This window comes from Macaca nemestrina, chromosome 1 (assembly GCF_043159975.1).
Source record: "Macaca nemestrina isolate mMacNem1 chromosome 1, mMacNem.hap1, whole genome shotgun sequence".
Lineage (NCBI taxonomy): Eukaryota > Metazoa > Chordata > Mammalia > Primates > Cercopithecidae > Macaca > Macaca nemestrina.
Window position 1 is genome coordinate 78874235 of NC_092125.1, and position 24363 is coordinate 78898597.

Genomic DNA, 24363 nt, shown 5'->3' on the forward strand with positions numbered 1-24363 from the left:
ATTTTCCAAAATAAAATGAAAACAAATATCCCAAGCTAGTATACCACAAAAAAGAAGAAAAGAAAGGTTGTGGCAGGTAGGGAGGGAAGAGATATATGATGGGCAGAGTGCTTGACTCTTATGATTGTTGGACCTTGTAGTAATATAGAGAAATCTGATTTTTGTTTTAGTCAAATTTTATTTCTTTTTGAAACCTAATAAAACACATCTACAAAGTAACCTATACCTTTGTTAGTCTATCCATCCATTGTAATAGAGTTTGAAATAAAACATGTACAAAAACAAGTCCTTTATTGAATTGCTTCTGTTTACAAAAGGGACATGTAAAATATTGTCTTTGAGTGATTCTGCTTTAGGATTTTGGAAAACCATCTCAAAACATGGAAAATTCACTGCTTTCTATGTAAAATATACGTCAAGAAGAGAATCTAGTTTTAAAACAGCAAAAAGAAGCTTAAAACAGACAAGATATAATAGAGGCTGTATTTTTTGGTCATGTTTTACTGAAACAGTAGTTTGTCAAGGAAGCATTCTACAAGAGAGGACAAAGGAATGAATTAGTAGTCACAGAACCCCTGACAGGCAGTTACTGTAGATATACCTTTGAGCCTAGCATTAACCAACAATACCCTATTAAAATAGAGCTCCTTTGGGTAATCATGTTGGTTTAAGGCCAAGATGGATTAGTATTGTGCTCTTTAGAGTAGGTCATACTAAGGTACACTTCTAGGATGTTTCTGACTATGAGGGAAAAAATGAGTTTAAAATAACCTATGAAAGAAAATGGGTTTTAAATAACCTTTCTTAAGTAGTTGCATATATGCATATAAAGAGAGCTTTCCTTTTATAGCGTTAAAATTTAGTCTTATATAGATGTAATTCAGAATGCATTGAAGTACCATACTGGGCTTCTAAATTTGATACTACATTTATAAATGAGAGACGAGATGTAAGTTTGGAAGCTAAAACACTTTTAACGAATATTTTTATTTTATGTAGGCTTTTTACATTGTTCTTTTTATTATTTTCCTCTTAGGCTGAAAACCTTCTCCTTGATGGTGATATGAATATTAAAATTGCTGACTTTGGTTTTAGTAACGAATTTACAGTTGGGAACAAATTGGACACATTTTGTGGAAGCCCACCCTATGCTGCTCCCGAGCTTTTCCAAGGAAAGAAGTATGATGGGCCTGAAGTGGATGTGTGGAGTCTGGGCGTCATTCTCTATACATTAGTCAGTGGCTCCTTGCCTTTCGATGGCCAGAATTTAAAGGTATCAGCTAAATTTTATATTAATGTTTTATCCCCAAGTATGATTATTTCAAAAACCAGTTACAAGTGCTTTCTTTCACTTTCATTAAGGAACTGCGAGAGCGAGTTTTACGAGGGAAATACCGTATTCCCTTTTACATGTCCACAGACTGTGAAAATCTTCTGAAGAAATTATTAGTCCTGAATCCAATAAAGAGAGGTAGCTTGGAAGTAAGTAAATTTTTATACTCCAAATTTAAATTTTAACAATTAAAATATTCCAGAAACTGAAGAGCATTTTTCTCCAATGTTTTCTTAGGAAAATTGCCAGATTATCTAATCTGCCTGTTGTTTAGAGGTAGGGAAAATGACATGACTTTTTTTCACTATTTTTTTCACTTTCAAAAGTTGCCACAGTAGCTGTCTCTAAAAACTATTATTTCCTCTTTGTTCTGTAGTGCCATGTTAAATTAAAACAACACAAAAATAGAGGTTAAATCCACTTTTAGTTAGAGAAGGAGGAAAACGTAGCCTCTGTCAGAAATTGCGTTGTCGAAAACAGAAACCTTGTTTTTAGTAAGTTCTCAATAAATATTTCAAGGATAAAAGAAAATAGTGAAAATTCTAATCTAGTGAATATTTCACAGCTATATCTGACATTGGTATCTAGCATTTAAAAATGCAATAGAAACCTCTCAACTTTAGTAAAGAAAATTTACAAATATTTAAGTAGAACATATTGGAAACAGGCATTTCATTTCTTAACACATTGTTGTGTTGCCTACATACATTCCATATATGAGGTTATTTATAATAATAGACACCATTATAAATGGACTAAGTATGTTACAGGCAAGCAAGTTCACATAACCAAAATGTCTAGTATTTTTTTTCTTCTGGCGCTGCAGTTAGAATAATTTATTTCTTAAGTATTTTGCCCATCTGTTTTTAAGAATGATATTTTAGCCTTTACTAACATAATTTCAGAGATTCAGCATGCATTATTCACTAGTACTTTCTGTCTTCTTTTATTCGCCTTAATAGAAAGGTAGAGAATTCAGAGAATTAACCTCATATAAACTGTACTTTTTTAGTGTAGCAATGGGGCTTTCTGGCACGGACTTCATGCTGCTTAGGAGGCAGCCTTATAGTGAGCCATCCCTGTGTACAGAGCTCTCAGGTTAGTGTGGGCTTTGTAATTTTATTTCCACAAATATTTTTCAGTAGAAGATACAGCATGTTTTGATGGAAGTTAAGGGATGGTGACTTCCACTGGGAAATTATTTTAAATGCTTTGTGTCAGTTCATCAATGATAAGGATTTTTTTACTGAATTATTTGTTTAAATAGTATTAGTTATATCTTACAAATTTTGTGGGCTTTTCCCCCTTTTTGGGGGTAAAAAAATTATGATAGTAATGCTTTAGTAGAGAACATGTACTATATAATGCCCACTTTTATGTCACTTATTTTGAAAGCTTTCCATCATTATTCATAGAAGAATTAGGTGAAATATTTAAAAAGCTAAAATTCTTGACTCTCATATCAGTTCTAAAATAATGAACTTTAGAGAACATGTCTTGTAATCCTGCTTTGTGACTTTTATCGTAAGAACCCCACTTTACCTGAGTGTCACTTAATAAAATGCCCAGAGTTGAAGCAACAGCTTAGCTAATGAGCAGAGCAAAAAGAATATACAAAAATTATTTTGGGGGAATAGATATTACAGATCTCTGTGGACAGTAGATAAGATGTGCTGATGCCTTAAAGATGATTAATTTATAGTAGCCAAACACATTAGTCTTTTATCATTAGTATTAAAGTGTTGAGGATTAAAATAGTAGAGTGCTTTGAGTTGAATTTAAAAGCCAAATTTTTATTACTGAAATATTTGATCATCAGAAGCTCATTCCAACATATTTCAGTATAGTCTGTAGCTTTCTGTTCCAGCTTACCAAAACAAAGTTTTTTAGCTATGAAAACACGAGTTCCCACTGGAAATATTATCATAATATTATAGATATTACTATGCAAAGGCTGATTTGCTTCACAGTTCCCAAAAATGACTTTCCAGGGAAACTTGACACCATTTTTTTAAATAGAAATATTTCTTATACCAAACCTTAAGAAACTCTCCTAGAAATATTGGTGACTTCAAAAATTGTTAGTCTTCACTTTTATTTTTCCAACCAATTTTATTAGCATTACAGTAAAAAATCTGTAAAGTTTTTTAAAGCCATTTTCAAAATACTCAATCTGTATTATGTAAACATAACATTTTATGTGTTAGTAATGTTTTATATCATGTTCCATTTTTTTTTTAACCTTAGAAGATTTTGATATGCATTCTTGCTTTGTCAAAAGAATGCACTCCTTTGTTTTTAATAGCTGTGTTATTCTCCTTGGGTAACATATCATAATTTATTTAACTATTCTATGTTTATTGCACATCTGAGTTGTTTCCATTGTTTTTGATAAAAGCAATGTGGTATACATTTTTCCCCTTTGGGATATATGCTTAGATAAATTCTTCAGAGTGGAATTACCGGGCCAAAGGGTGCAAGTGATCAGATAGCTCTTTTATCATTGCCAGAAGATGTGTGTGACCCAAGGCTTTTGAATGTACCTGTTCTCCATAGCTTGATTCAATATTGGATATAAATTCTAGTATTTGATGCCTTGCTTTAATTTGTATTTCTTTTATTAGCAATAAAATGGAACATTTTTAATGAATAGTTTGTGCTTCTTCATGTATAAGCTCTCAGTGTCTTTTAACTACTTGTCTTAAGGAATCTGGTTAAGAAGCCTCATAGATTGGTACCAACTTTGTATATTTTAATATAAAATATTTTTCTGGTAATTTCCACATTTTGAAAAAGTGGAACATCATGAATGTTTTTTCAGTGTACTTTAGTGTCATGAATTATTGATTAGAGTATCCTCTATACTTTCTTCACTATATATTTTTCTAATATTGAAATTTGATTTAGAGAATCTTACATGGTTGCTTATCATTTCAGACTTATTTAACTTACCTTTCTGTTGCTACCAGACATAACTGTATATTTTATTAAAATGTTTCTTAAAGACTCCTAAGTTAAATGCCTTATTTATCATCTGTGAAAATAAAAATTAATGAAATTAGTTTCACATTCTACTAGCCTATGGTTTGTTTCTAGGCATAAGCAAACAGTTATATAATTTTTTCAGGTTATATATGTGAATGTTGTCAGCTCTTTCTAATTGTACTAGTCTGGAACTTCCATGTGTGATACTGTCCTCATTATGATTTTAAAAGGATTTGTGCTTTATGTTGTACACTATTGTTTTTTAAACCCATTTATTGGAATATTGGTATGTCTAGATTTTTTTATTAGAAAGAAACTGAAAAACTTTTCTGCTTTCCCTGTTCTGTACATGTTCATTCATTTTTCCAGTCTTTAGCCAAGATGGACTGTATTACCTTTCAAAATAATGCAAAATTTGAGCCTGAAGCAAAGCTCCTCTTATTACCCTCTCTTTGTCATCATTGGTCCTCCAAAAAAGTGTTTATTTTGACTTTTAATACTTAATTTTTCAGCTGTTACTAAAATAATCTTTACAGTCTTGTTTATGTCTGCCAAGTGACAGTAAAGCAAAAAAATCAATTAATTCATAATTTTTTAATGAAAGATTTCTGTTACAAATTCAGAAGCATATAGTATGTTTTACAAAGGTTGAAATAATTTAAGTAAAATTATTTCTGTCTGGCCATTCTAAATTCCATATTTTTAAAATGTGCACCTAAGGCCACGCTTGATGGCTCAGGACTGTAATCCAGATACTTTGGGAGGCCAAGGCGGGCAGATCACCTAAGTCCAGGAGATCGAGACCAGCCTGGGCAACTTGGAAAAACCCTTTCTCTACATTAGCTGGGCGTGGTATCACACATCTGTAGTCCTAGCTACTCAGGAGGCTGAAGCAGGAGGATTGCTTGAGCCCAGGAGGTTGAGGATGCAATAAGCCATGATTGCGCCACTGGACTTGCAGCCGGGATGACAGAACAAGACCCTGTCTCCAAATAAAATAAGATAAAATAAAATAAATGTGCACCTAAGTATAGAGTGTATATTTCCCATAGCTAGTTTAATTCATCTGATCAATTGTTTTGCTAATATAACTCTCAGGCAGTCATTTATGTTCATTGGCACTGATGGCTAGGGTAAACTTTGTTTTGTTAATTTTGGAAGTTTTTTTGTCCTCTAGTTTCTCATGAGATATATGAAATGAAATCGGAGTGGATGAGTTTATTCAACTAATTTCTGTGTCTAGTGCAGTTTGTTGGCCTAGTTATTTATACCATGCCTGAAACCACCCAGACTAGGGTTACGTGAGCTCTCTCCTGTCATGCAGTACCTCAGTTTTCTGGTAACGTTTCTCCCTAGACTTTTAATGTCAATTCTTTTGGTTACCATGAAAGAATTTTACATAGGCATGAGGTTCACACAACTAAGGGCAGGTAGTCCATATCTCTCTTCCCTTTCATGTATCCATTCTTTGTTGCTTTCTATGCTTTATTTTTGGAAAAAGACCCTCAGATTTTGAATTAACAGAGTTAAACCCCACATCTTCCCTTTCTTAAGGAGATCTTCTTTCCAACCTTTATTTTCCGTTCTGAGATTACTTTTATTCTGCTTTGAAATACAACTGTTGTTGTGAGACAAACTGCTAAGCAGACTCTTGGTGATTCCCAGTGACTAGAATAATAATAATAAAGGGAAACAAAACTGTTGATTCTCTCATTGCTGCCCAATTCTCTTTCCTTATCACTGCATTTTCTACTTTTCCTGACTCAACCTAGCCTCAAATCTAGTTTTATGTGAGAATTAGCAGTCAGTCCTTCTGTGTCCACCTATTGTTTTTTTTCCTGTGCTAATTATAAAATGTAGTATAAAATGTATTCTTTCATTGTATATGATTCATGTGCTTAGTAAAAGAAGGGTGCCTCCTCACTGTTCCTCACATCCTTCTGCCATGACTTTGCACCATTCCAAATACTGCTTATATTTCAAATCAGTTTACATCCTGTCCCCTTACGGTTCCTTCCCTGAAAATCCCAGCCCACACTTCGAGTTGTTCTTTTGGTCTTTATTAAAACTCACTGCTAATAGCACAACTTTAAATAGTTAATTCTATTGTGTATTCAAATAGTTTTGGCTGATGCCTGTAATCCCAGCACTTTGTGAGGCCCAGGTGAGCGGATCACCTGAGGTCAGGAGTTTGAGACCAGCCTGGCCAACATGATGAAACCCCGTCTCTACTAAAAATACAAAATTTAGCTGGCCGTGGTGGCGAGCACCTGTAATCCCAGCTTCTGGGACGCTGAGGCAGGAAAATCGCTTAAACCCAGGAAGTGGAGGTTGCAGTGAGCTATCGCACCACTGCACTCCAGCCTGGGCATCAGAATGAGATTCCATCTCAAAAACAAACAAACAAAAAAATAGGCCGGGTGCAGTGGCTCACGCCTGTAATCCCAACACTTTGGGAGGCCCAGGTGGGTGGATCACCTGAGGTCAGGAGTTTGAGACCAGCCTGGCCAACATAATGAAACCCCATCTCTACTAAAAATAGAAAATTTAGCTGGCCATGGTGGTGAGCGCCTGTAATCCCAGCTACTTGGGAGGCTGAGGCAGGAGAATCACTTGAACCCGGGAAGTGGAGGTTGCAGTGAGCTGAGATTGCACCACTGCACACCAGCCTAGGCAACAGAATGAGATTCCATCTCAAAAACAAAAAAAAAAGTAGGCTGGGTGCAGTGGCTCACACTTGTAATCCCAGCATTTTGGGAGGCCCAGGTGGGCGGATCACCTGAGGTCAGGAGTTCAAGAGCAGCCTGACCAACATGGAGAAACCCCATCTCTACTAAAGATACAAAATCAGCCAGGCATGGTGCCCATGCCTGTAATCCTAGCTACTTGGGAGGCTGAGGCGGGAGAATTACTTGAACCTGGGAGGCGGAGGTAGCAGTGAGCCGAGATTGTGCCACCGCACTCCAGCCTGGGTGACAGAGCAAAACTCTGTCTCAAAAAAAAAAAATAAATAAAAATTAAAAAAAATTTAGATTTCATAAGTAAATCTCATTTCCCCAAATAACAGATCACTTTTAAGGGTTTGATCCATGTATATATTTATTCTGACAGGAACATGTGGATATGAAATGAGCAACAAATAAATGCAATTTAACTGAGAAACATCGGAAAATTATCTTCATTTTCCTTCTAATTGCTTATCTCTCAGCTATCAAATCTGCTATTGCTCCTATATTTCTTGCTTAATTTATAGAAACCCTATTCTGCCAGGCACCTGATTTACAATTGTCAGAACCCTCTTATATTCCATCAATTCCCTCAGAACCAAAATGAATCTTTTCATCAAGTGCAATAGATTATGCTTCTGGTTTCTTTCTTCCATTTCCTCATGTCTAGTTCAGTCCTCTGTTCTCTTTCCTGGACATTATAACAACTTTGTAAGGTGTCTTCTTGTTGCTAATCTCTGGATTCTGTCTTACCCAGGGATCTTGTAGCAACATTATTTTAAAACACTACCTTGTTCAAAAACAGGCATCTGTAGTGAGAAAAAACAGCACATAAGGCACAGCCTTTGTCCTCAAGGACTTTAAATAACGTGGAGATAAACCTATACACAACTAACTGTAATCAAAGGTAGAGTTTAATAATAGTAACACTAGGATATAAGCAGAGTTCCATGGGAACACAGGAGAAGGACAGATAAGTGATTAAGATGAGGTTTTATTCATTCAGTTTACAAATACGTACTGACCATTTAGTGCTGGGTACTTTTAGGTGTTGGATATGCAATATTGAACAAACCAGACGTGGATCATTCTTTGATTGGGTTTATGGTCTAATGGTGGAGATACATGATTAACAGGTAAACCAAAATATTACATAACAACAACCTTCATTCAATTGTAGGCAAAGATCGGGGTGCCATGAAAGAGAGTAACAGAAAGGGCCCAGACTTTATGTGGTCATTTTGAAATAAAAAGGAACTTAGGTGGGAAGATGGGGAAAACATTCTAGGCAAATATCTTTGTCTTTTATTCCACTGAGAAAATACAAACCAAAAGTCATAAGTACTCTTCACTTCCCATTCCCATACCTTAAACATTACTGTTGAAACGAACTGATGAGAGGGACGGGAGGCAAGCAAGATGACGCAGACACAGGGCACCAGGAGGAAAGTCTGTTACTACCAGGATGGGGATGTTGGAAGTTACTCTTATAGACAAGGCCATCCAATGAAGCCTCACCAGATCTGCATGACTTATAATTTGCTGCCCAACTATGGTCTCCACTGAAAAATAGAAATCTGTCACCCTCACAAGCCCAGTACTGAGGAGATGACCAAGTACCATGGGGATGACTACATTAAATTCTTGCGCTCAATCCATTCAGATTACATGTTCGAGCTCAGCAAGCAGATGCAGATTCAACATCAGCAAGGACTGTTCAGTATTTGATGGCCTGTTTGAATTCTTACAGTTGTCTACTGGTGGCTCAGTGGCAAGTGCTGTGAAACTTAATAAGCAGCAGATAGACATCGCTGTGAACTGGGCTATGGGCCTGCACCATGCAAAGAAGCCTGAGGCATCTCTGGCTTCTATTACATTAATGACATTGTCTTGGCCATCCTGGAACTGCTAACGAATCACCAGAGGGTGCTATATATTGACTTTGATATTCACCACGGCAATGGGATGGAAGAGGCCTTCTATACCACAGACTGGGTCATGACTGTGTCTTCTCCTGAGTATGGAGAGAACTTTTCAGGAACTAGGGATCTACAGGATATTGGGGCTGGCAAAGGCAAATATGCTGGTAACTACCTGTTCTGAGATGGGATTGATGACAAGTCTTATGAGGCCATTTCAAGCTGGTTGCGTTCAGAGTAATGGAGATGTTCCAGCCTAGTGCAGTGCTCTTACAGTGTGGCTCAGATTCCTTATCTGGGGACTGGTTAGGTTGCTTCCATCTGATCATCAAAGCACATGCCGGCCTGTCATGGTGGCTCATGCCTGTTCTCAGCACTTTGGGAGGCCGAGGCGGGAGGCTCACTTGAGGTCAGGAGTTTGAGACCAACCTGGCCAACATGGTGAATCCCCGCATCTACTAAAAATACAAAAATTAGTCAGGCATGATGGTGCACTTCTGTAATCCCAGCTATTCAGAAGGCTGAGTCATGAGAATCACTTGCACCCTAGAGGCGGAGGTTGCAGTGAGCCGAGATTGCACCAGGGCACTCCAGCATGGGGCACTCCAGCATGGGGAACTGAGTGAGACTCCATCTCAAAAAAAAGTGGCGGGGGGTCCATGCCAAGTGTGTGGGATTTGTCAAGAGCTTTAACCTTCCTATGCTGATGCTGGGAGGAGGTGGTTCATCATTTGTAATGTTGCCTAGTGCTGGACCTATTAGACAGGTGTGGCCCTGGATACAGAGATCCCTAATGAGCTTCCATACAGTGACTACTTGGAATAGTTTGGATCAGATTTCAAGCTTCACATCAGTCCTTTCAGTATGACTAACCAGAACACGAATAGTACTTGGAGAAGATAAACAGCGACTGTTTGAGAACCTCAGAATGCTGCCCCACACACCTGGGTCCAAATGCAGGTGATTCCACAGGATCCGTCCCTGAGGAGAGTGGCGATGAGAGTGAAGAAGACCCTGACAAATACATCTCGATCTGTTCCTCTGACAAACGAATTGCCTGTGAGGGAGAGTTCTCCGACTCTGATGAGGTGGAAGAGGGTGGCCACAAGAACTCTTCCAACTTCAAAAAAGCCAAGAGAGTCAAAAGAGGATGAAAAAGAGAAAGACCTAGATGAGAAGAACAAAGTCACAGAAGAGGAGAAAACCAAGGAGGAGAAGCCAGAAGCCAAAGGGGTCAAGGAGGAGGTCAGGTTGGCCTGAAAAGACCTCTCCAGCTCTGGCTTCTTGCCAAGTCCCCCGCCTTTCTCCACCAACACCTCAGATTTTATACTTCTATTTCTCTGTGTATTTATAGGAAAATTTATTAAATGTAAATCCCAGAGACTAGACAGAAACCAAGGCCTTGAGCCCAGGGCAGCTATGCTGGGTGAACTCTTCTAGGAGCTGCCTTGCCACTCATCCTTCCATCCTTCCCCAGTTCTTAACTTTGAGCCATAAAGAGTACCAGGTCTGGGTGAAAGGGATACTTTTATGCAACCATAAGACAAAATCCTGAAATGCCAAATGCCTGCTTAGTAGCTTTGGAAAGGTGCCCTTACTGAGCATTCTAGAAGGGATGGCCAGATCTTCAAGGGTCTCCTGTTCTTTTCAGGCTCCTAATGTAACATCAGCCATTTTTAGATTAGCTCTGTTCTCATACCTTCCCAGTGGCTTCAAGTGAGCCGAGAAACTGACACTGCGTGCCCTTTGTCTTCCCCTAATTCTGCAGGTGGAGGTTGGTGGTCTAGTTTCCTTTTTGAGATAGTGTTTTCATTTTTGAGACTCTTTGTAATAAAATGGTACATTTCTATACAAAAAAATTAAATTAACTATTTAGACCCCATGTCTCCCCACTGCCTGTCATAGTGGAAAGATGTCTTTTCTCTTGTTGAAAACTTTACTCATCTGTTTGCTGGATTTGGTTATCTACCTTCCTTTTCAGTATCTCAGCCCTTCAAAAAGGCTCTCTCTTCTGTAACCAACTGAACCTTGTCTCTACCGACTCCTTTTCCTCAGCTTTTATACATACTTGAATCTTGAATCTCCTCCACTAAAAAAGGCATCCTTCAACCCGGTAATCCCCTTTCAGTGCTGCCATCTTGCTCCTCCTTTGTAGTGAGCCCTTTTGAAGAGTATCTACATTTAAACCATCACCCATTCCTCACCAATCCATTTACCTTCTGGTTCCTAATGCCACCACTCCACTGAAACTTCCCCCAGCAAAGTCCCCCATCTCTATTGCTAAACACACGGGTTACTTATTTAGGTGTCACCTTATTTGACCATTTGGCCATATTTGACAGGACAGCAGTTTCTCCTCTTCGAAGAACTCTTTCGTTGCCTTCCATGTCATGCTCTGCGGGTTTTTCTTTTTGGATTTCTTTTCTTTCTAACCTTTAAGTACTAGTGTTCCTTGAGGCTGTACTCTGAGACCTCTTCTATTTATTCTTAACACTATTCATTCTTCCTGGAGAATCCCACCCACCCCACAACTTTTATACAGCATCCTCTGTAGGCTAAGGATTCCTAAGTCTCAATCCCTAGCCCAGATTTCTCTTGAGCCTCAGAGTAAAGTATCAGAGTAATTACAGTACATGTTTATTGAGATATCCCATAGTGCCTCAAACTCAGCTTAAGCTGTCTAAAACCGAGCTCCATCTTTCTCCATCCATTCTTCCCTCTGTGCGTTTGATATCTCAGTGAATGATACCAACCTCTCAATTCAGTTGTCTGAATAAGAAATTTGGGCATTGTCTTCAATTTCTTCTTCTTTTCATCTCTCCCCCATATCCAGTCATGTAGATATATGGATATCCATCCTTCATAATCATGAATTGTGATTATGAAGTTCCATAAAACTGCATAAATCATTAAGTTTTGTTCATTTTTACCTGCAAAATATTGAAAATGTCTTTTGTTTCCCTATTGCCATTGCGTACCTTTAAATTGGAGTGTCATCATCTCTCTCCTAGATTTAACTGAAGCCTCTTACATGATTTATGTGCCTCTAATCTTGAACCCCTCTAACTCACTCCCTACATACTGGCCAGAGAGACTTTTCAAAATCATACCATTGAGAGATAACCATTACATGCTGGTTTTGCCTGAGGGCCTCTTTACACCTGCATTTTCTCTCCTGGTTCTTTGTCTTCCTTCCACTTCCTTTTTGCATGATTAACCCGTATTTATTCTACCTGAATCTAACTTTTTACTTACTTAGTATTCTACTATTTATTAATCTTATTCCACTTGTTATTATTTTCAAACTTGTAATCTTAAATTTGAGAACATCAATAAGGACTTAAATTGATTTGAGGAACTAGAAGTATTTTGTGTCTAGCTCATGTTTGTTATTTTTCTTTTTTGTCTTTCTCATTCATTATCATAACAACAAATGTCCAAAGAACTCCCATTAAAAAGTAATGTGTTAATAAAAGGACAGTCAGATTCCTTTGTTTGTACTGATACGTGTGTGGAGGGGTAGGATTTGTTATGGATTTAGTTTATATATGCTTAAAGACTTTTAAGCATCAGCTGAGCTACTACTTCCGTATGCCTTCCTTACTTCCTCTGCTTGTGCAGCTATAGAATTGAATCAATAAAGGTGTCAAGGAGTAGATGGCTGGATTGGAGCTTGATCAGTGTGGGAGGAACTGTGTGTACTGTATAACTGTCCTTAAGTAGTTCAATATGTTCTCTGAGGGTTTTCTATGTATTCACCTTCCAACCTAGGAAATTCTGCCAACAACAAAATTTTATTTCTACAGATGCTGGTGCCTGACTCTTGCCCAGGCTTCTGTCAGACATAATGTTTGAGAGGGGAGAGGGAAGGAACAGGAAAGGCCTTAGTATTTTGAGAAATTGTGTGGCAACTTTTGCATCTCTGCTTTGCCCATTTTTTTTTCCTCCTGATGTTCACCCACCCCAACACTTTTCCCTTATTGATGAATATCACTAAAGACACATGGTAGTAGAATTATTTGTAGTAGGTCTCTAGTTTTATTTAAAGTAGTTGAATAAGGCACTTAAATTACCATTGCCCAAAGTGGTGAAAAGAAATCAAGTTAGTGATAATTTTTTAAGAGTTACGTCTGCGTAATAGTATTTTTTAAATATATGAATTCTCTAGAAAGTTTAATTTAAAAATGTATCATGTGGCTGGGCATGGTGGCTCATGCCTATAATCCCAGCACTTTGAGAAGCGGAGGCAAGCAGATCACTTGAGCCCAGGAGTTCCAGGCTGGGCAACATAGTGAGACCCTGTCTTTAAAAAAAAAAAAAAAAAATCATGTGATGATGACCTCTGGAAAATCCTCCAATTTAGCACAGCAATCCTGTTAGAGATTTCGGTTGTTAGAGATCTGCCCTGGATTTCTTATTTTCTAGTGATTAGCTTTAGGTAGATATTAATAAATGAGGAGAAGGTACCTGGGCAGTCAAGAAATCAGCCTTCAAAAGGTATATATATGGGAAGTTATTTTTCTAATTAGTGGAATATTGGCAAGTAAAGTTTAAAGATGGAGAAAGTACTTTACAGGACTTGGAAAAAGCAATTAATATATCAGCACCTAGAATGAAAACCTAAAATTCTGTAGTAATAAAAAGTGAACAATCTTTCTAAATTAATACAGAATTATTCAAATAAGTTTCTTCCAGTTCCCCATTGCCTGACCATGAGTATAGTAAATTCTCTACTAGATTGCTTTTTTTTTTGGTGGTGGTGGTGGTAAAAAACACCTAACATATGTTTACCCTCTTAACAACTTATAAGTGTGTATTACAGCGTCGTTAACTATGTGTACATTGTTGTACAACAGATCTCCAGAACTTTTTCATATTGTGTGACTAAAACTCTGTACTCGTTAAACAAATCCCCATTTCCCCCTCATCAGCCCCAGCAATCACCATTCTGTTATACTTTATGTTTCTGTGAGCTTAACTACTTTAGATAATCCGCGTAAGTAGAATCATGCAGTATTTGTCTTTCTGTGATTGGCTTATTTCACTTAACATAATGTCCTCAAGGTTCATCCATGTTGTAACATGTAACAAGATTTTTTTTAAGGCTGAATAATATTTCTTTGTATTTATGTACCACATTTTCTTTATCAATTCATTTGTCAATGTACATTTAGGTTACTTCCACATCTTGGCTTTTGTGACTAATGCTGCAGTGCATATAAGTTTCTGAATATCTCTTTGATATTCTGCTTTTGGTTTTTTTGGATAAATACCCAGAAGTGGGATTACTGGATCATATGGTAGTTCTATTTTTAATTTTTTGAGGAACCTCTGTACTGCTTTCCGTAGCAGCTGCACCATTTTACATTTCTGCCAGCAGTTCACAGGGGTTTCAATTTCTCCACATGCTCACCAACACTTGTTGTTTCCTGTTTTTTTGACAGTGGCCATCCTAATGAGTATAGTGGCCATCCTAATGAGTATAAGGTGATAGCTCACTATGGTTTTGAGTTCCCTGATGACTAATGATGTTGAGTATCTTTTCACACAGCAAGCATGCTTTTTGACCACTTACGTTTCTTTTTTGGAGAAATATCTATTAATTACTTCGCCCATTTTTTATTGAGGTTATTTGTTTTTATGTTATTGAGTTGCAGGCATTCTTTACATATTCTGAATATTTACTCCTTATCCAGTATGTTTTGCCAATATTTTTCCCATTCTCTAGCTTGCCCCCTACAAGGTTGCCTTTTAACAGCCCAGGACTGTCTGTTATTGTCACAGCCTTAGCTTAAATCTGACTCTGGTAATTCACATCAACCCCAGCTTGATTCTTACCTAATTCCTAACTCTAGACTTAAATTTTGACTGCCTTCCCTTTCCACATTGTCTTAGCTATCTTTATTGATAGCTTTACTGCTAACCCTGATTTTCATTCCCCATGACCTCTTCTTTGCTAATATTTTAATAAGTGATGATTTTAAAATAAGGCATATGTTTGGCATAAACCAGGAAAAAATTATAATCTCCATATTAATCTTAAATGTAAAAATTTAAAGCAGAAGTTAAAATCTGCTTTATAAGAAGTAAGTTTTATGTTAAAATAACCAAATTTGAAAATATTCCCTTTGAAGGAATAAGAGAGGCATGGTGTTTTGAATCAATACATTTGGTGAGTGTGTAGGAAGACAGTCATAGTTGTTGTGTGTCCCAAAGTCTTACACCTCTTTTTGACCCACTAATCAAACTAGAAATGTCACATGGAACTTGTTGAGTGAACCAGTAATTTTACATTTGTTAAAATAGTTATAGTAAGTGGCTGAATGTTCTGATTGACCACACATAATGTAGAGTTTATTTCCTAGCAAATAATGAAAGATCGATGGATGAATGTTGGTCATGAAGAAGAAGAACTAAAGCCATATACTGAGCCTGATCCAGATTTCAATGACACAAAAAGAATAGGTAAGTATTTAAACATGGTAAGAAGTACTGTCCCTAGGCAGCAAGTAAGAGTTCTTTAGTGTACCAAAATAGTGTTTAAAAGTATAAATAGGAAGCAATTTTTATTTGAAAAATACTTGCATTATCATTTTAATGATAATACACTAAAAATTATACATTTCAAGTTCCCTAATTTGTTCTCATATATATTATGGTCTAATTCAATGTTTGACAATGATGATATAAACCTTAATGTAAATAAATTGAATTCTTTACTTTCAGTTATGCCCAGCAGGAGGAATGGCTGATATGACTATCAGCACTGATCAGACTGATAAGTATCAGCGAACATAGCATGTATTTTAACCAAAGATACAGAGGCACTGAATTAAGAGTTGAACACTTTGGCTCTCCCTTTCTTTTTCTACTGTCTTAGCAATGTTTATTCTCCCTCGTCACTCGTCCTGCTACTGCCCATACCCAGCCAGAGCTGTCCTTCTAACTTGTTCTTTTCATTTTGCAATCCCTTCCTAAAGCCATCATTTAGTCTCAACTGAGTCATCTCAACTGTGTTCCTATTTGACTTGAGGGCAGAGTAGCAGGGGAGAGCATTTTAGGGTATTAGGAACCTGATCAGAAAAACCATGGAAATTCAGATCTCCCAAAGAAGAGTCACCCTACTGCAAATCAGAAAGCAGAAATTGTTAAGAGACGAAAGAAACCACTGCACGAGTAGCTGAGGATGAGTTGAGAGAAAGAGAATTTTGCGTGTAACAAAGACTGACATGGTCTTAGACTGGACAAAGAAAGTTAGCTCAGGAATGTATGAGGCAATGAGAAATTAAGTGGGCCCGTTAATATATTACCCATGATGTAGATAATTTCTGCATGTAAAAGTATCATTGTACAATATCTGTGAAAATATGGTATCCATATTAATAGTCCAGAAGTTTTTTAAACTACACTAAATTTTCATGACTAAGTTTTCATATTCAAAGTTGGCAGACTTGCCCGTGTTTGTTGATTTGTTTATGAAAATAAAACCATTTTCAGAAAATTTCTCTTTTTTAAATTTCTAGACATTATGGTCACCATGGGCTTTGCACGAGATGAAATAAATGATGCCTTAATAAATCAGAAGTATGATGAAGTTATGGCTACTTATATTCTTCTAGGTAGAAAACCACCTGAAGTAAGTTTTTCACCTTTTCAAATTACTGTGAATTATTTTTTGAGCTTATATATTAGTAAATATATTCTTTGTGGAATCAAAAATAATATAAAGATCCTACTCTAACATTCTTATTTGTTGGAACTCAAAAATCACAATGTTAAATTACAAACTGGTTTTATTTCTGGGTACCAAGACAGATTTTATGAAAGAATAGGCCTACTGTCTTTCTTAGCTCCAGGAGCCACCATTCACAGCCTAGCCTTTGAGAATGGCCTCCCCCACAGCTTGTGCATCCAAATGTAACAGTCCCACCAAAGGTAATATGGTTATTCCAGGTGTGCAGAAAAGACAGTGACTGAAACGTGAGGAAGTGATAGCATTTAAAATAAAATGTATGTCTTAAAGGATTGTTAAAAGAGGTAACTCCAGGAAAGGTTATGTGATGACATTTTGCCTTATAAAGTGTCAAGTGACTGATGCTTTCAGTTGGGAATTCTCAAGGCCAGGAGAACTATAATAAGGAGATATACTCAGAAAATAACTGTATACAAATGGTGAACTATGTTAGTCAGTTTTGCATTGCTATAAAGAAGTACCTGAGACTGGGTAATTTATAAAGAAAAGAAGCTTATTTGACTCACAGTACTGCAGGCTGTACACAAAGCATAGTGTTGGCATCTGCTTCTGATAAGAGCCTCAGGAAGCTTACAGACATGATGGAAGGTGAGGGGGAGCCAGCATGTCACATGGCAAGAGGGAGCAGGTGAGAGGTGGGGGAGGTGCCACGCTCTTTTAAATAACCAGATCTAGCGTGAACACAAAGAGGGAGAGCTTGTTACCATGAGGACAGCACCAGGCCATTCATGAAGGGTCCACCTTCTTGACTCAAATACCTCCCTCTAGGCCCACTCCAACATTGGAGGTCACACTTCAACATGAGATTTGGAGGGGACAGAGTGTCCAAACCGTTTCATGAAGCATAAAAGCAAATGATTCTTTAGCAAAACAAATATAAAGGCTATACATGGAGAGTCAAGAACAGATTGCAGGACATTAACAATTTATTGGAAATTAGACATCTGTGGGAGGTATTTTAGAGACAAAAAGCTGAAATTATTTATAATTCCATAGTAACTGTTAATGGAGCAGTGCATTCCAGCTGGCATATATTGAACCTTTATTGTACCAGAAACGATGCTGGGTACTGTGAATAGAAAGACGAGAAAGTCTCTGCTCTCAAGGAGCCCTTGGTCTAGAGGTGAGGCGAGCAGTTAATAGTATGGTACAGTATGTGTTCTCATTTGGGGGATGCACAGCATACTCTGGGAGCATATAGGTGGACATGTACCTACAGTAGGCTAAGGTCAGACCCACCAAGGCAGGTCTGTGTGACATGTAAGAAGTAGAATTAACAGTAGTACTTGGGGACCAGTTAGAAATAAGAGATAAGAGCCCATGAGATTTCCAATATGGATGACTGTGCAAGCACATTTGCCAAGATAGGAAAGGTACAGATTTCAGGGGGAAGAGAACAAGTTCAATTTGGGATGGTTAAATTTGAGATTCTGTTGGATGGAGCTGTCTATTAGGCATTTGGATATATAGATCTGAATTAGGGGGAGAGATTTGAATAATTAACAGATTTGGAGTCTTCATTAGAGGGGAACACATTGCACATAGTAATGTGCCAGGGACTGTTCTAAGGACTTTACAAATATTAATTAATCTAATCCTCCCAGTGAACCCCAGGTGGGTACTATTATAATGGAAGAGAATCTTTAGTGGAGACATTAACAGCTAGAGATGTGGTATCAAAGAAGCCAAGTCAAGAGAATTTTAAGTGGGAAATAGTACAAATGGTTATTTCTAAAGGCTTTGAACTGTTTCTACTTAGATTTTAAAGTACACTCCTGAGGTCTTTAATTTTCCTGTTAATTTAAATATAAAAGAAGCACTAACTTTATAAGTATATAACCGTACCATGCATGAATTTAAATGAAGTGTGAATTGTATCAAATATAAATGGATGAGGCTACTGGTAAGTAGTAAGAGCCTGAACTTTGGAGCCAGCTTCACTGGATCTAAGTCCCCCCGACCCCTGCCCTGTCCCAGCACAACCACTAACTGTGCAACTAAGGCAATTAATTTTCTGTGCCTCAGTTTTCTTATCTATAAAGTGAGGGCAATAATAGTGCTTATCTTTTAGGATCATTGAAAGTGTTAAATGAATGAGCACTTATAAACTCGGAACAGTTTCTAGTGGATTATTATGGGCTTAAAAACTCGGAACAGTTTCTAGCGGATTATTATGTGCTCTGCATTAGCTGTTTATCATCATCAGTATTACTCTGCGATTTATCACTAGTATTATCTGTATATGAATTTAGATTTCCTATTGGGATGCCAGTGAGGCCATCAAAAGTTTGCTGGCAGCAAACAACTTGTATGTTACAGAGAGAGGGATAGTGTGTCAACCCGCAGTTTACCATGCTGAGTTCTAAGTAGATACGGTTTCCTGATCAGAAACAGTAAACTGTATTTTTTTTTTTTTTGCAAATGTGGAGAAAACAAAACAAATCTATATGTATGTTTATATGCATACATATGTGTATATACATGTGTGTATATTTAAAATTTTAGATTTTATTTTAAGTTTGAATCTCAATAATGCCCCTTAACTTTTTTAACCTCAGTTTTTCCATCTGTAAAGTGTAGGTTAATACATCATAGGTTTGTTGTGATGATTAAATAAAGTAACATATAGAAAGAGCTTAGCACAGTGCCTAGTCTATAATAACCATTCAATAATTGGTAGCTGTTCTTTGGTATTTTGACTAAACTAAGGATTTGTACAAGATAATAGAAGATTATGAGTAGTCACTAAAGCATATTCTATCCAGTTCACTCCTTTTCCTGCTTGCCAACTTAAAGTTCTAGGCCCAATACTACACTGTTTTTTCAGTTTGGATTACTTCTTATATAGCTTTAAATCATTTAGAAAATCAAAAGTGCAGTATTTGTGCAAACTTTTTTTTTTTTTTTTTTTTTTTTTTTGCTTTAAAATCCTTGTGGTTTTTCTTCTTATAGTTTGAAGGTGGTGAATCATTATCCAGTGGAAACTTGTGTCAGAGGTCCCGGCCCAGTAGTGACTTAAACAACAGCACTCTTCAGTCCCCTGCTCACCTGAAGGTCCAGAGAAGTATCTCAGCAAATCAGAAGCAGCGGCGTTTCAGTGATCATGGTAGGGGAAAAAGTCAAATAAGTGAAACAACACACGGGTTCTACCCAAACTTGTGTTTTTAAAGCATTGTACATTCACGTCTCTATGTACTTGTGTCATCTAGTTCTCACAGACTTATATTACTGAATTATAAATATAATCCCTTTTACAGGGACTGACCTGATTTTTGAAATCACAATTTAATCTTCGTTCAGAGTTTAAAGCATGCAAATGTGGATAATTTTAATACAGAGTTTTTGTTTGTAAGCAGAAAATAAATCAGTTGTTTTTCAGCTCATTATGCTATTTTTTTTTTTTTAATTATAGCTGGTCCATCCATTCCTCCTGCTGTATCATATACCAAAAGAGCTCAGGCTAACAGTGTGGAAAGTGAACAGAAAGAAGAGTGGGACAAAGATGTGGCTCGAAAACTTGGCAGCACAACAGTTGGATCAAAAAGCGAGATGACTGCAAGCCCTCTTGTAGGGCCAGAGAGGAAAAAATCTTCAACTATTCCAAGTGTGAGTAAATATTCTGGTATATTGCAATTTATTGTAATAACTTGTTTCAGGGTTATGGGTAAAATTTTTATCTTTCATTTTTTTAATGATTGAAAATTTTAAAGGGAATTATACTTTAAAGAACATGTAAAAGGGACCACACTTCTCATAAATGCAAGTTAAAAACAACAAAAAAGAATTCGTTTTTGCATGTATAACACTTAACACAAAATGGTACATTAAACTTTCCTGCTTCATTTTCCTTTTTATAATGTTTATTTAATATCATATTGGCACATTTCATTTTTATTTACAAATAAGCCGTTTAATGAAGGCAGACTCAGGTAATAATTAATTTATAAAGTTGCCTCACGTTATTCACTTAAAAACAGCAAACCATAGAAATTATATAATGGGAACTAGAAGAGGGTTTGAAATGTTCTCCCATAAGGCAGCAGGGAAGAATAGAGATAGAACATATAAAAGAAAACTAAGATATATGAAAGGTAGAAATAGAATTGGTAACATTCAGATAATAGGTGTTTTGAAAGGAAAGGGAGCAAAATGAAGGAAGAGAAATAGTTAAAGAAATAATAACAAAAAATAAAGAGGGAAGATTTCATTTTGAAAGGACCCAGAGTCGCAAATAGAAGCCAGAAAGAAAATCTATTCCTGGACTCTTGAAGTGGAATTTATAGATACCGAAAACAAGGTGAAGAATATTTTAAAGATTCCAGAGTCAGAGCGAAGAAAACCTTAAAACAAACAAGATTCTGTAGTCCCAGCTACTCAGGAGGCTGAGGCAGGAGAATAGCATGAACCTGGGAGGTGGAGCTTGCAGTGAGCTGAGATCATGCCACTGCACTCCAGCCTGGGCAACAGGGCGAGACTCCGTTTCAAAAAATTTTAAAAAAAAAACAAAACAAGGAACAAGATTCAGATTGATCTTAGGTTTCTCAACAGCAACATGGATACAGTAAAGGGGAAAATATTTTTAAAGTATTTAAAGAAAAGCACATTGAGCCTAGAAATTTTATCTAGCCGTGTTGACATTTAAATATGAAGGTACAAAAACCATGCATGTTCTTTGGCATAAAATGTCTCAACTGTTTGACTACACAGTGACCATTTGAAAACACCTTAGTTGGAGGATGTATTCTTACAGGAAGAGAAATGAATCTAGAATGTTGCTGTAAAATACATAGGAGTTGAAAGTAATCAACTTACTGAAGTATTGTATGTAGTAACATAAGCAAAAAGAGGAAAATAATGAAAATTCAGAATCAAAACTCTGGATAGTATCCAGGGCATAAGGATAGACGTGGAGATAACTACTTTAAGAATTGATGGATATAACCACTTAGCTTCCACCTGATCTGTTTAGAAATGATTGAACTATAATGGGACTTATATTTGCCTTAGAGGACAGTTTCCAGTGTAATCACCCTGCATAGCAGAAAGAAATAATTGGTCCTGTACTTTCTACCACTTAATATTAACCTGTCATTTGACTGAACTGAGTCTTATTTTCCCATGAACATACTCAGCTTTGTCTATCTCCATGCCTGTCTTTATGTAGTGCCCTTGCCTAAACATTCCCATTACATTATGAAAATTCCATTTCCATAGATCATTTCAAGTCTTGTCTCCTGGATAGAATCTTTTATGGCCGAATACTCCAAAACTCATCAGCTTTTTCAATTGCTTATCCTGTCATTTAGCTCTTAGCTGCTTATATGCTGTCTTGTTTCATTCACTGTTATTTTCCCATGTAAACCTTCTCTCCCCAAATTTATAATCTGTTGTATATTGACACAGTAGCTTTCTCAGAGTCATTAGTGCTGAAGCATGTAGTGTGTATTCAAAGCATATTTATTAAAGAAGGCATAAAAATTAAGGGATTAGTTTAAATTCAACTTAATTATGCCATACTTATTTATCGTTTTTTTAAAAAACATAAGCTAAAAGATTTTGATAGAGAAATTCTGATCTTAGCCACATAATACTATAATATATTGTTATTTACTGTTTTAATTTTGGTAGTTTGAGAAACCAAAGTAATGTGTTTTGTTTAATTTTAGCATTTCAGGAGTTTCTAAAGTAAAATTAATCATCTCTTCTTCCCTATCCATTTCCTTTTAGTCTGAACTCCTAATATAACTAGTGCTAATCGTTTAGGATGAATTCTTCTATAGATTTTCCTTCGTTAAAGAAAACAGACCAGGTGCAGTGGCTCATGACTATAATCCCAGCACTTTGGTAGGCTGTGGAGGATGGCTTGCTTGAGACCAGGAGTTTGAGACCAGCCTGGGTAACCTAGTGCAACTTGATTTCTACAAAGTATTTTTAAATTAGCCTGGTGTAGTATTGCATGCCTGTAGTTCCAGCTACTTGGAAGGCTGAGGAGGGAGGATGACTTGAGCCCTGGAGTTTGAGGCTGCAATGAGCTATGAGCTATGGTTGTACCACTGTGCTCTAGCCTGGATGACAGAGTGACAGACCCTGTCAAAAAAATAAAAATAAATAAGTGAATGAATATGTACATAGAGAATTATTTTACTTTTTCATAAAAATGAAATCATACTATGTAACATTTTAATTTTTTTCACTTATAATAGTTTGGGGATCCTTCTAGATCAGAACATCAAGATCTTTTTAATAGATGCATATTATTTCATTAGTATTAACAGATAGATATATCATAATTTATTCAACCTTTCTTTTGGTGAAGTGTTCACAGTTTTTCATTTCTCCAGAGTACACATCCTTATACATTTATGTTATTGGTATACGTCTTATAGAGACATTCTCAAAAGTTCCATCTCTAGGTCTATGTGACAACACTTCTTTTTAACCTCAGCCGCAGAGGCAGGTTCCTCATGCTCCTCAGTCCATGACACAGTCACCCTTGGTCTGTGCAGCCCCATCCCCACTCCCACTCACCTCACCTAAAGCCTCGGTTCTGATGTGTCTTAGTGTACTTGACTATGTGTATATCTTTGGAATATATACATTTAAATTTTTAACAAATGCTACCAAAGTAATTTTCCAAATGGTTGGGGTAATTTAGAGAGTAGTTATTTCTCCACAAACTCATCAAAGATTGATATTATCAATCTTTAGCATTTTTGCCAATCTGAAGGGCAAAAAGAAAAAAAAAGGTATCCATTTGTTTTCAGTTTGCATTTTCTTGTCTATTGGTGACATTGATGGTGTGGCTCACAAAACCTAAAATGTTGACTATATGACTCTACAGAAAAAGTTTGCTAATCACTGCTTTAAAGCCAAAATACACAGCTGTAATACCTTTTCTCTTGAGGTAATTTTTAGAAAGTACTTCAGCATTTACAATTCAAGCCCTGTAATAGTGTAAAATATTGCCTGAACAAATGAACATTTTTACCAGTGTCAGTAGAATAGAATATAATGGAAAATATTAAATCTATTCAAATGGCATGAAACGGTCCCCTTCCTTTCAGATGGAAAAAGAAATAGTGCCCATAACATGCATAGGTAATTAATAGGTGATAGTACATTTAATGTTTATAAAATCAGAATTTTCTTAGTCAATAGTAAAAGCTCTTGCTTGTAAGTATGATTCTATTGACAGTATTATTTAATACTAGTTTAGTATCTTGACTCAAGGATGATACTGGCAGATGAGCTTTAAAATTGACCAGTTAATAGACAGCATGGGGAGAGTTTTGAGTTAAATAGTTAAATAGAATAATGGTTGGATAAATGTTTTGGTTAATTATCTGAGTCATCTGTTTTATTGTTCATCACCCACAACCATCACAGACTAGAAATGAAAGGAGTCTTTCTTAGTTCATTTGTGTTGCTGTAACAGAATGCCACATAATGGATACTTTATAAAGAAAAGAAATTTCTTTCTCATAGCTCTGGAGGCTGGGTAGTTCAATATCAAGATGCCAACTTCTGGTAAGGGCAATCTTGCTGCATCACCCCATGACATAAAGCGAGGTCAAGAGAGCACACGCAAGAAAATAAGAGGGGGCCAAATATGCTTTTTATAACAAAGCCACTCTCGAGATAACTAAC

At 36.6% G+C, this 24363-nt stretch overlaps 1 protein-coding gene and 1 pseudogene across 6 annotated transcripts in view; both read left to right on the forward strand.

The window, feature by feature from the left end:
- The window catches only part of LOC105493485 (microtubule affinity regulating kinase 1), a 143022-nt gene that overhangs the window by 94274 nt on the left and 24385 nt on the right, over positions 1 to 24363 (forward strand). For all 6 annotated transcript variants that reach the window (XM_011761160.3, XM_011761162.3, XM_011761161.3 and 3 more), the window contains 6 exons: positions 1037 to 1273; positions 1363 to 1482; positions 15329 to 15428; positions 16487 to 16599; positions 19669 to 19822; positions 20129 to 20322. In XM_011761160.3, coding sequence (XP_011759462.1) covers positions 1037 to 1273; positions 1363 to 1482; positions 15329 to 15428; positions 16487 to 16599; positions 19669 to 19822; positions 20129 to 20322 — 918 coding nt within the window. The remainder of the gene's footprint in view (positions 1 to 1036; positions 1274 to 1362; positions 1483 to 15328; positions 15429 to 16486; positions 16600 to 19668; positions 19823 to 20128; positions 20323 to 24363) is intronic.
- On the forward strand, positions 1489 to 15322 carry LOC105493484 (histone deacetylase 1-like; annotated as a pseudogene).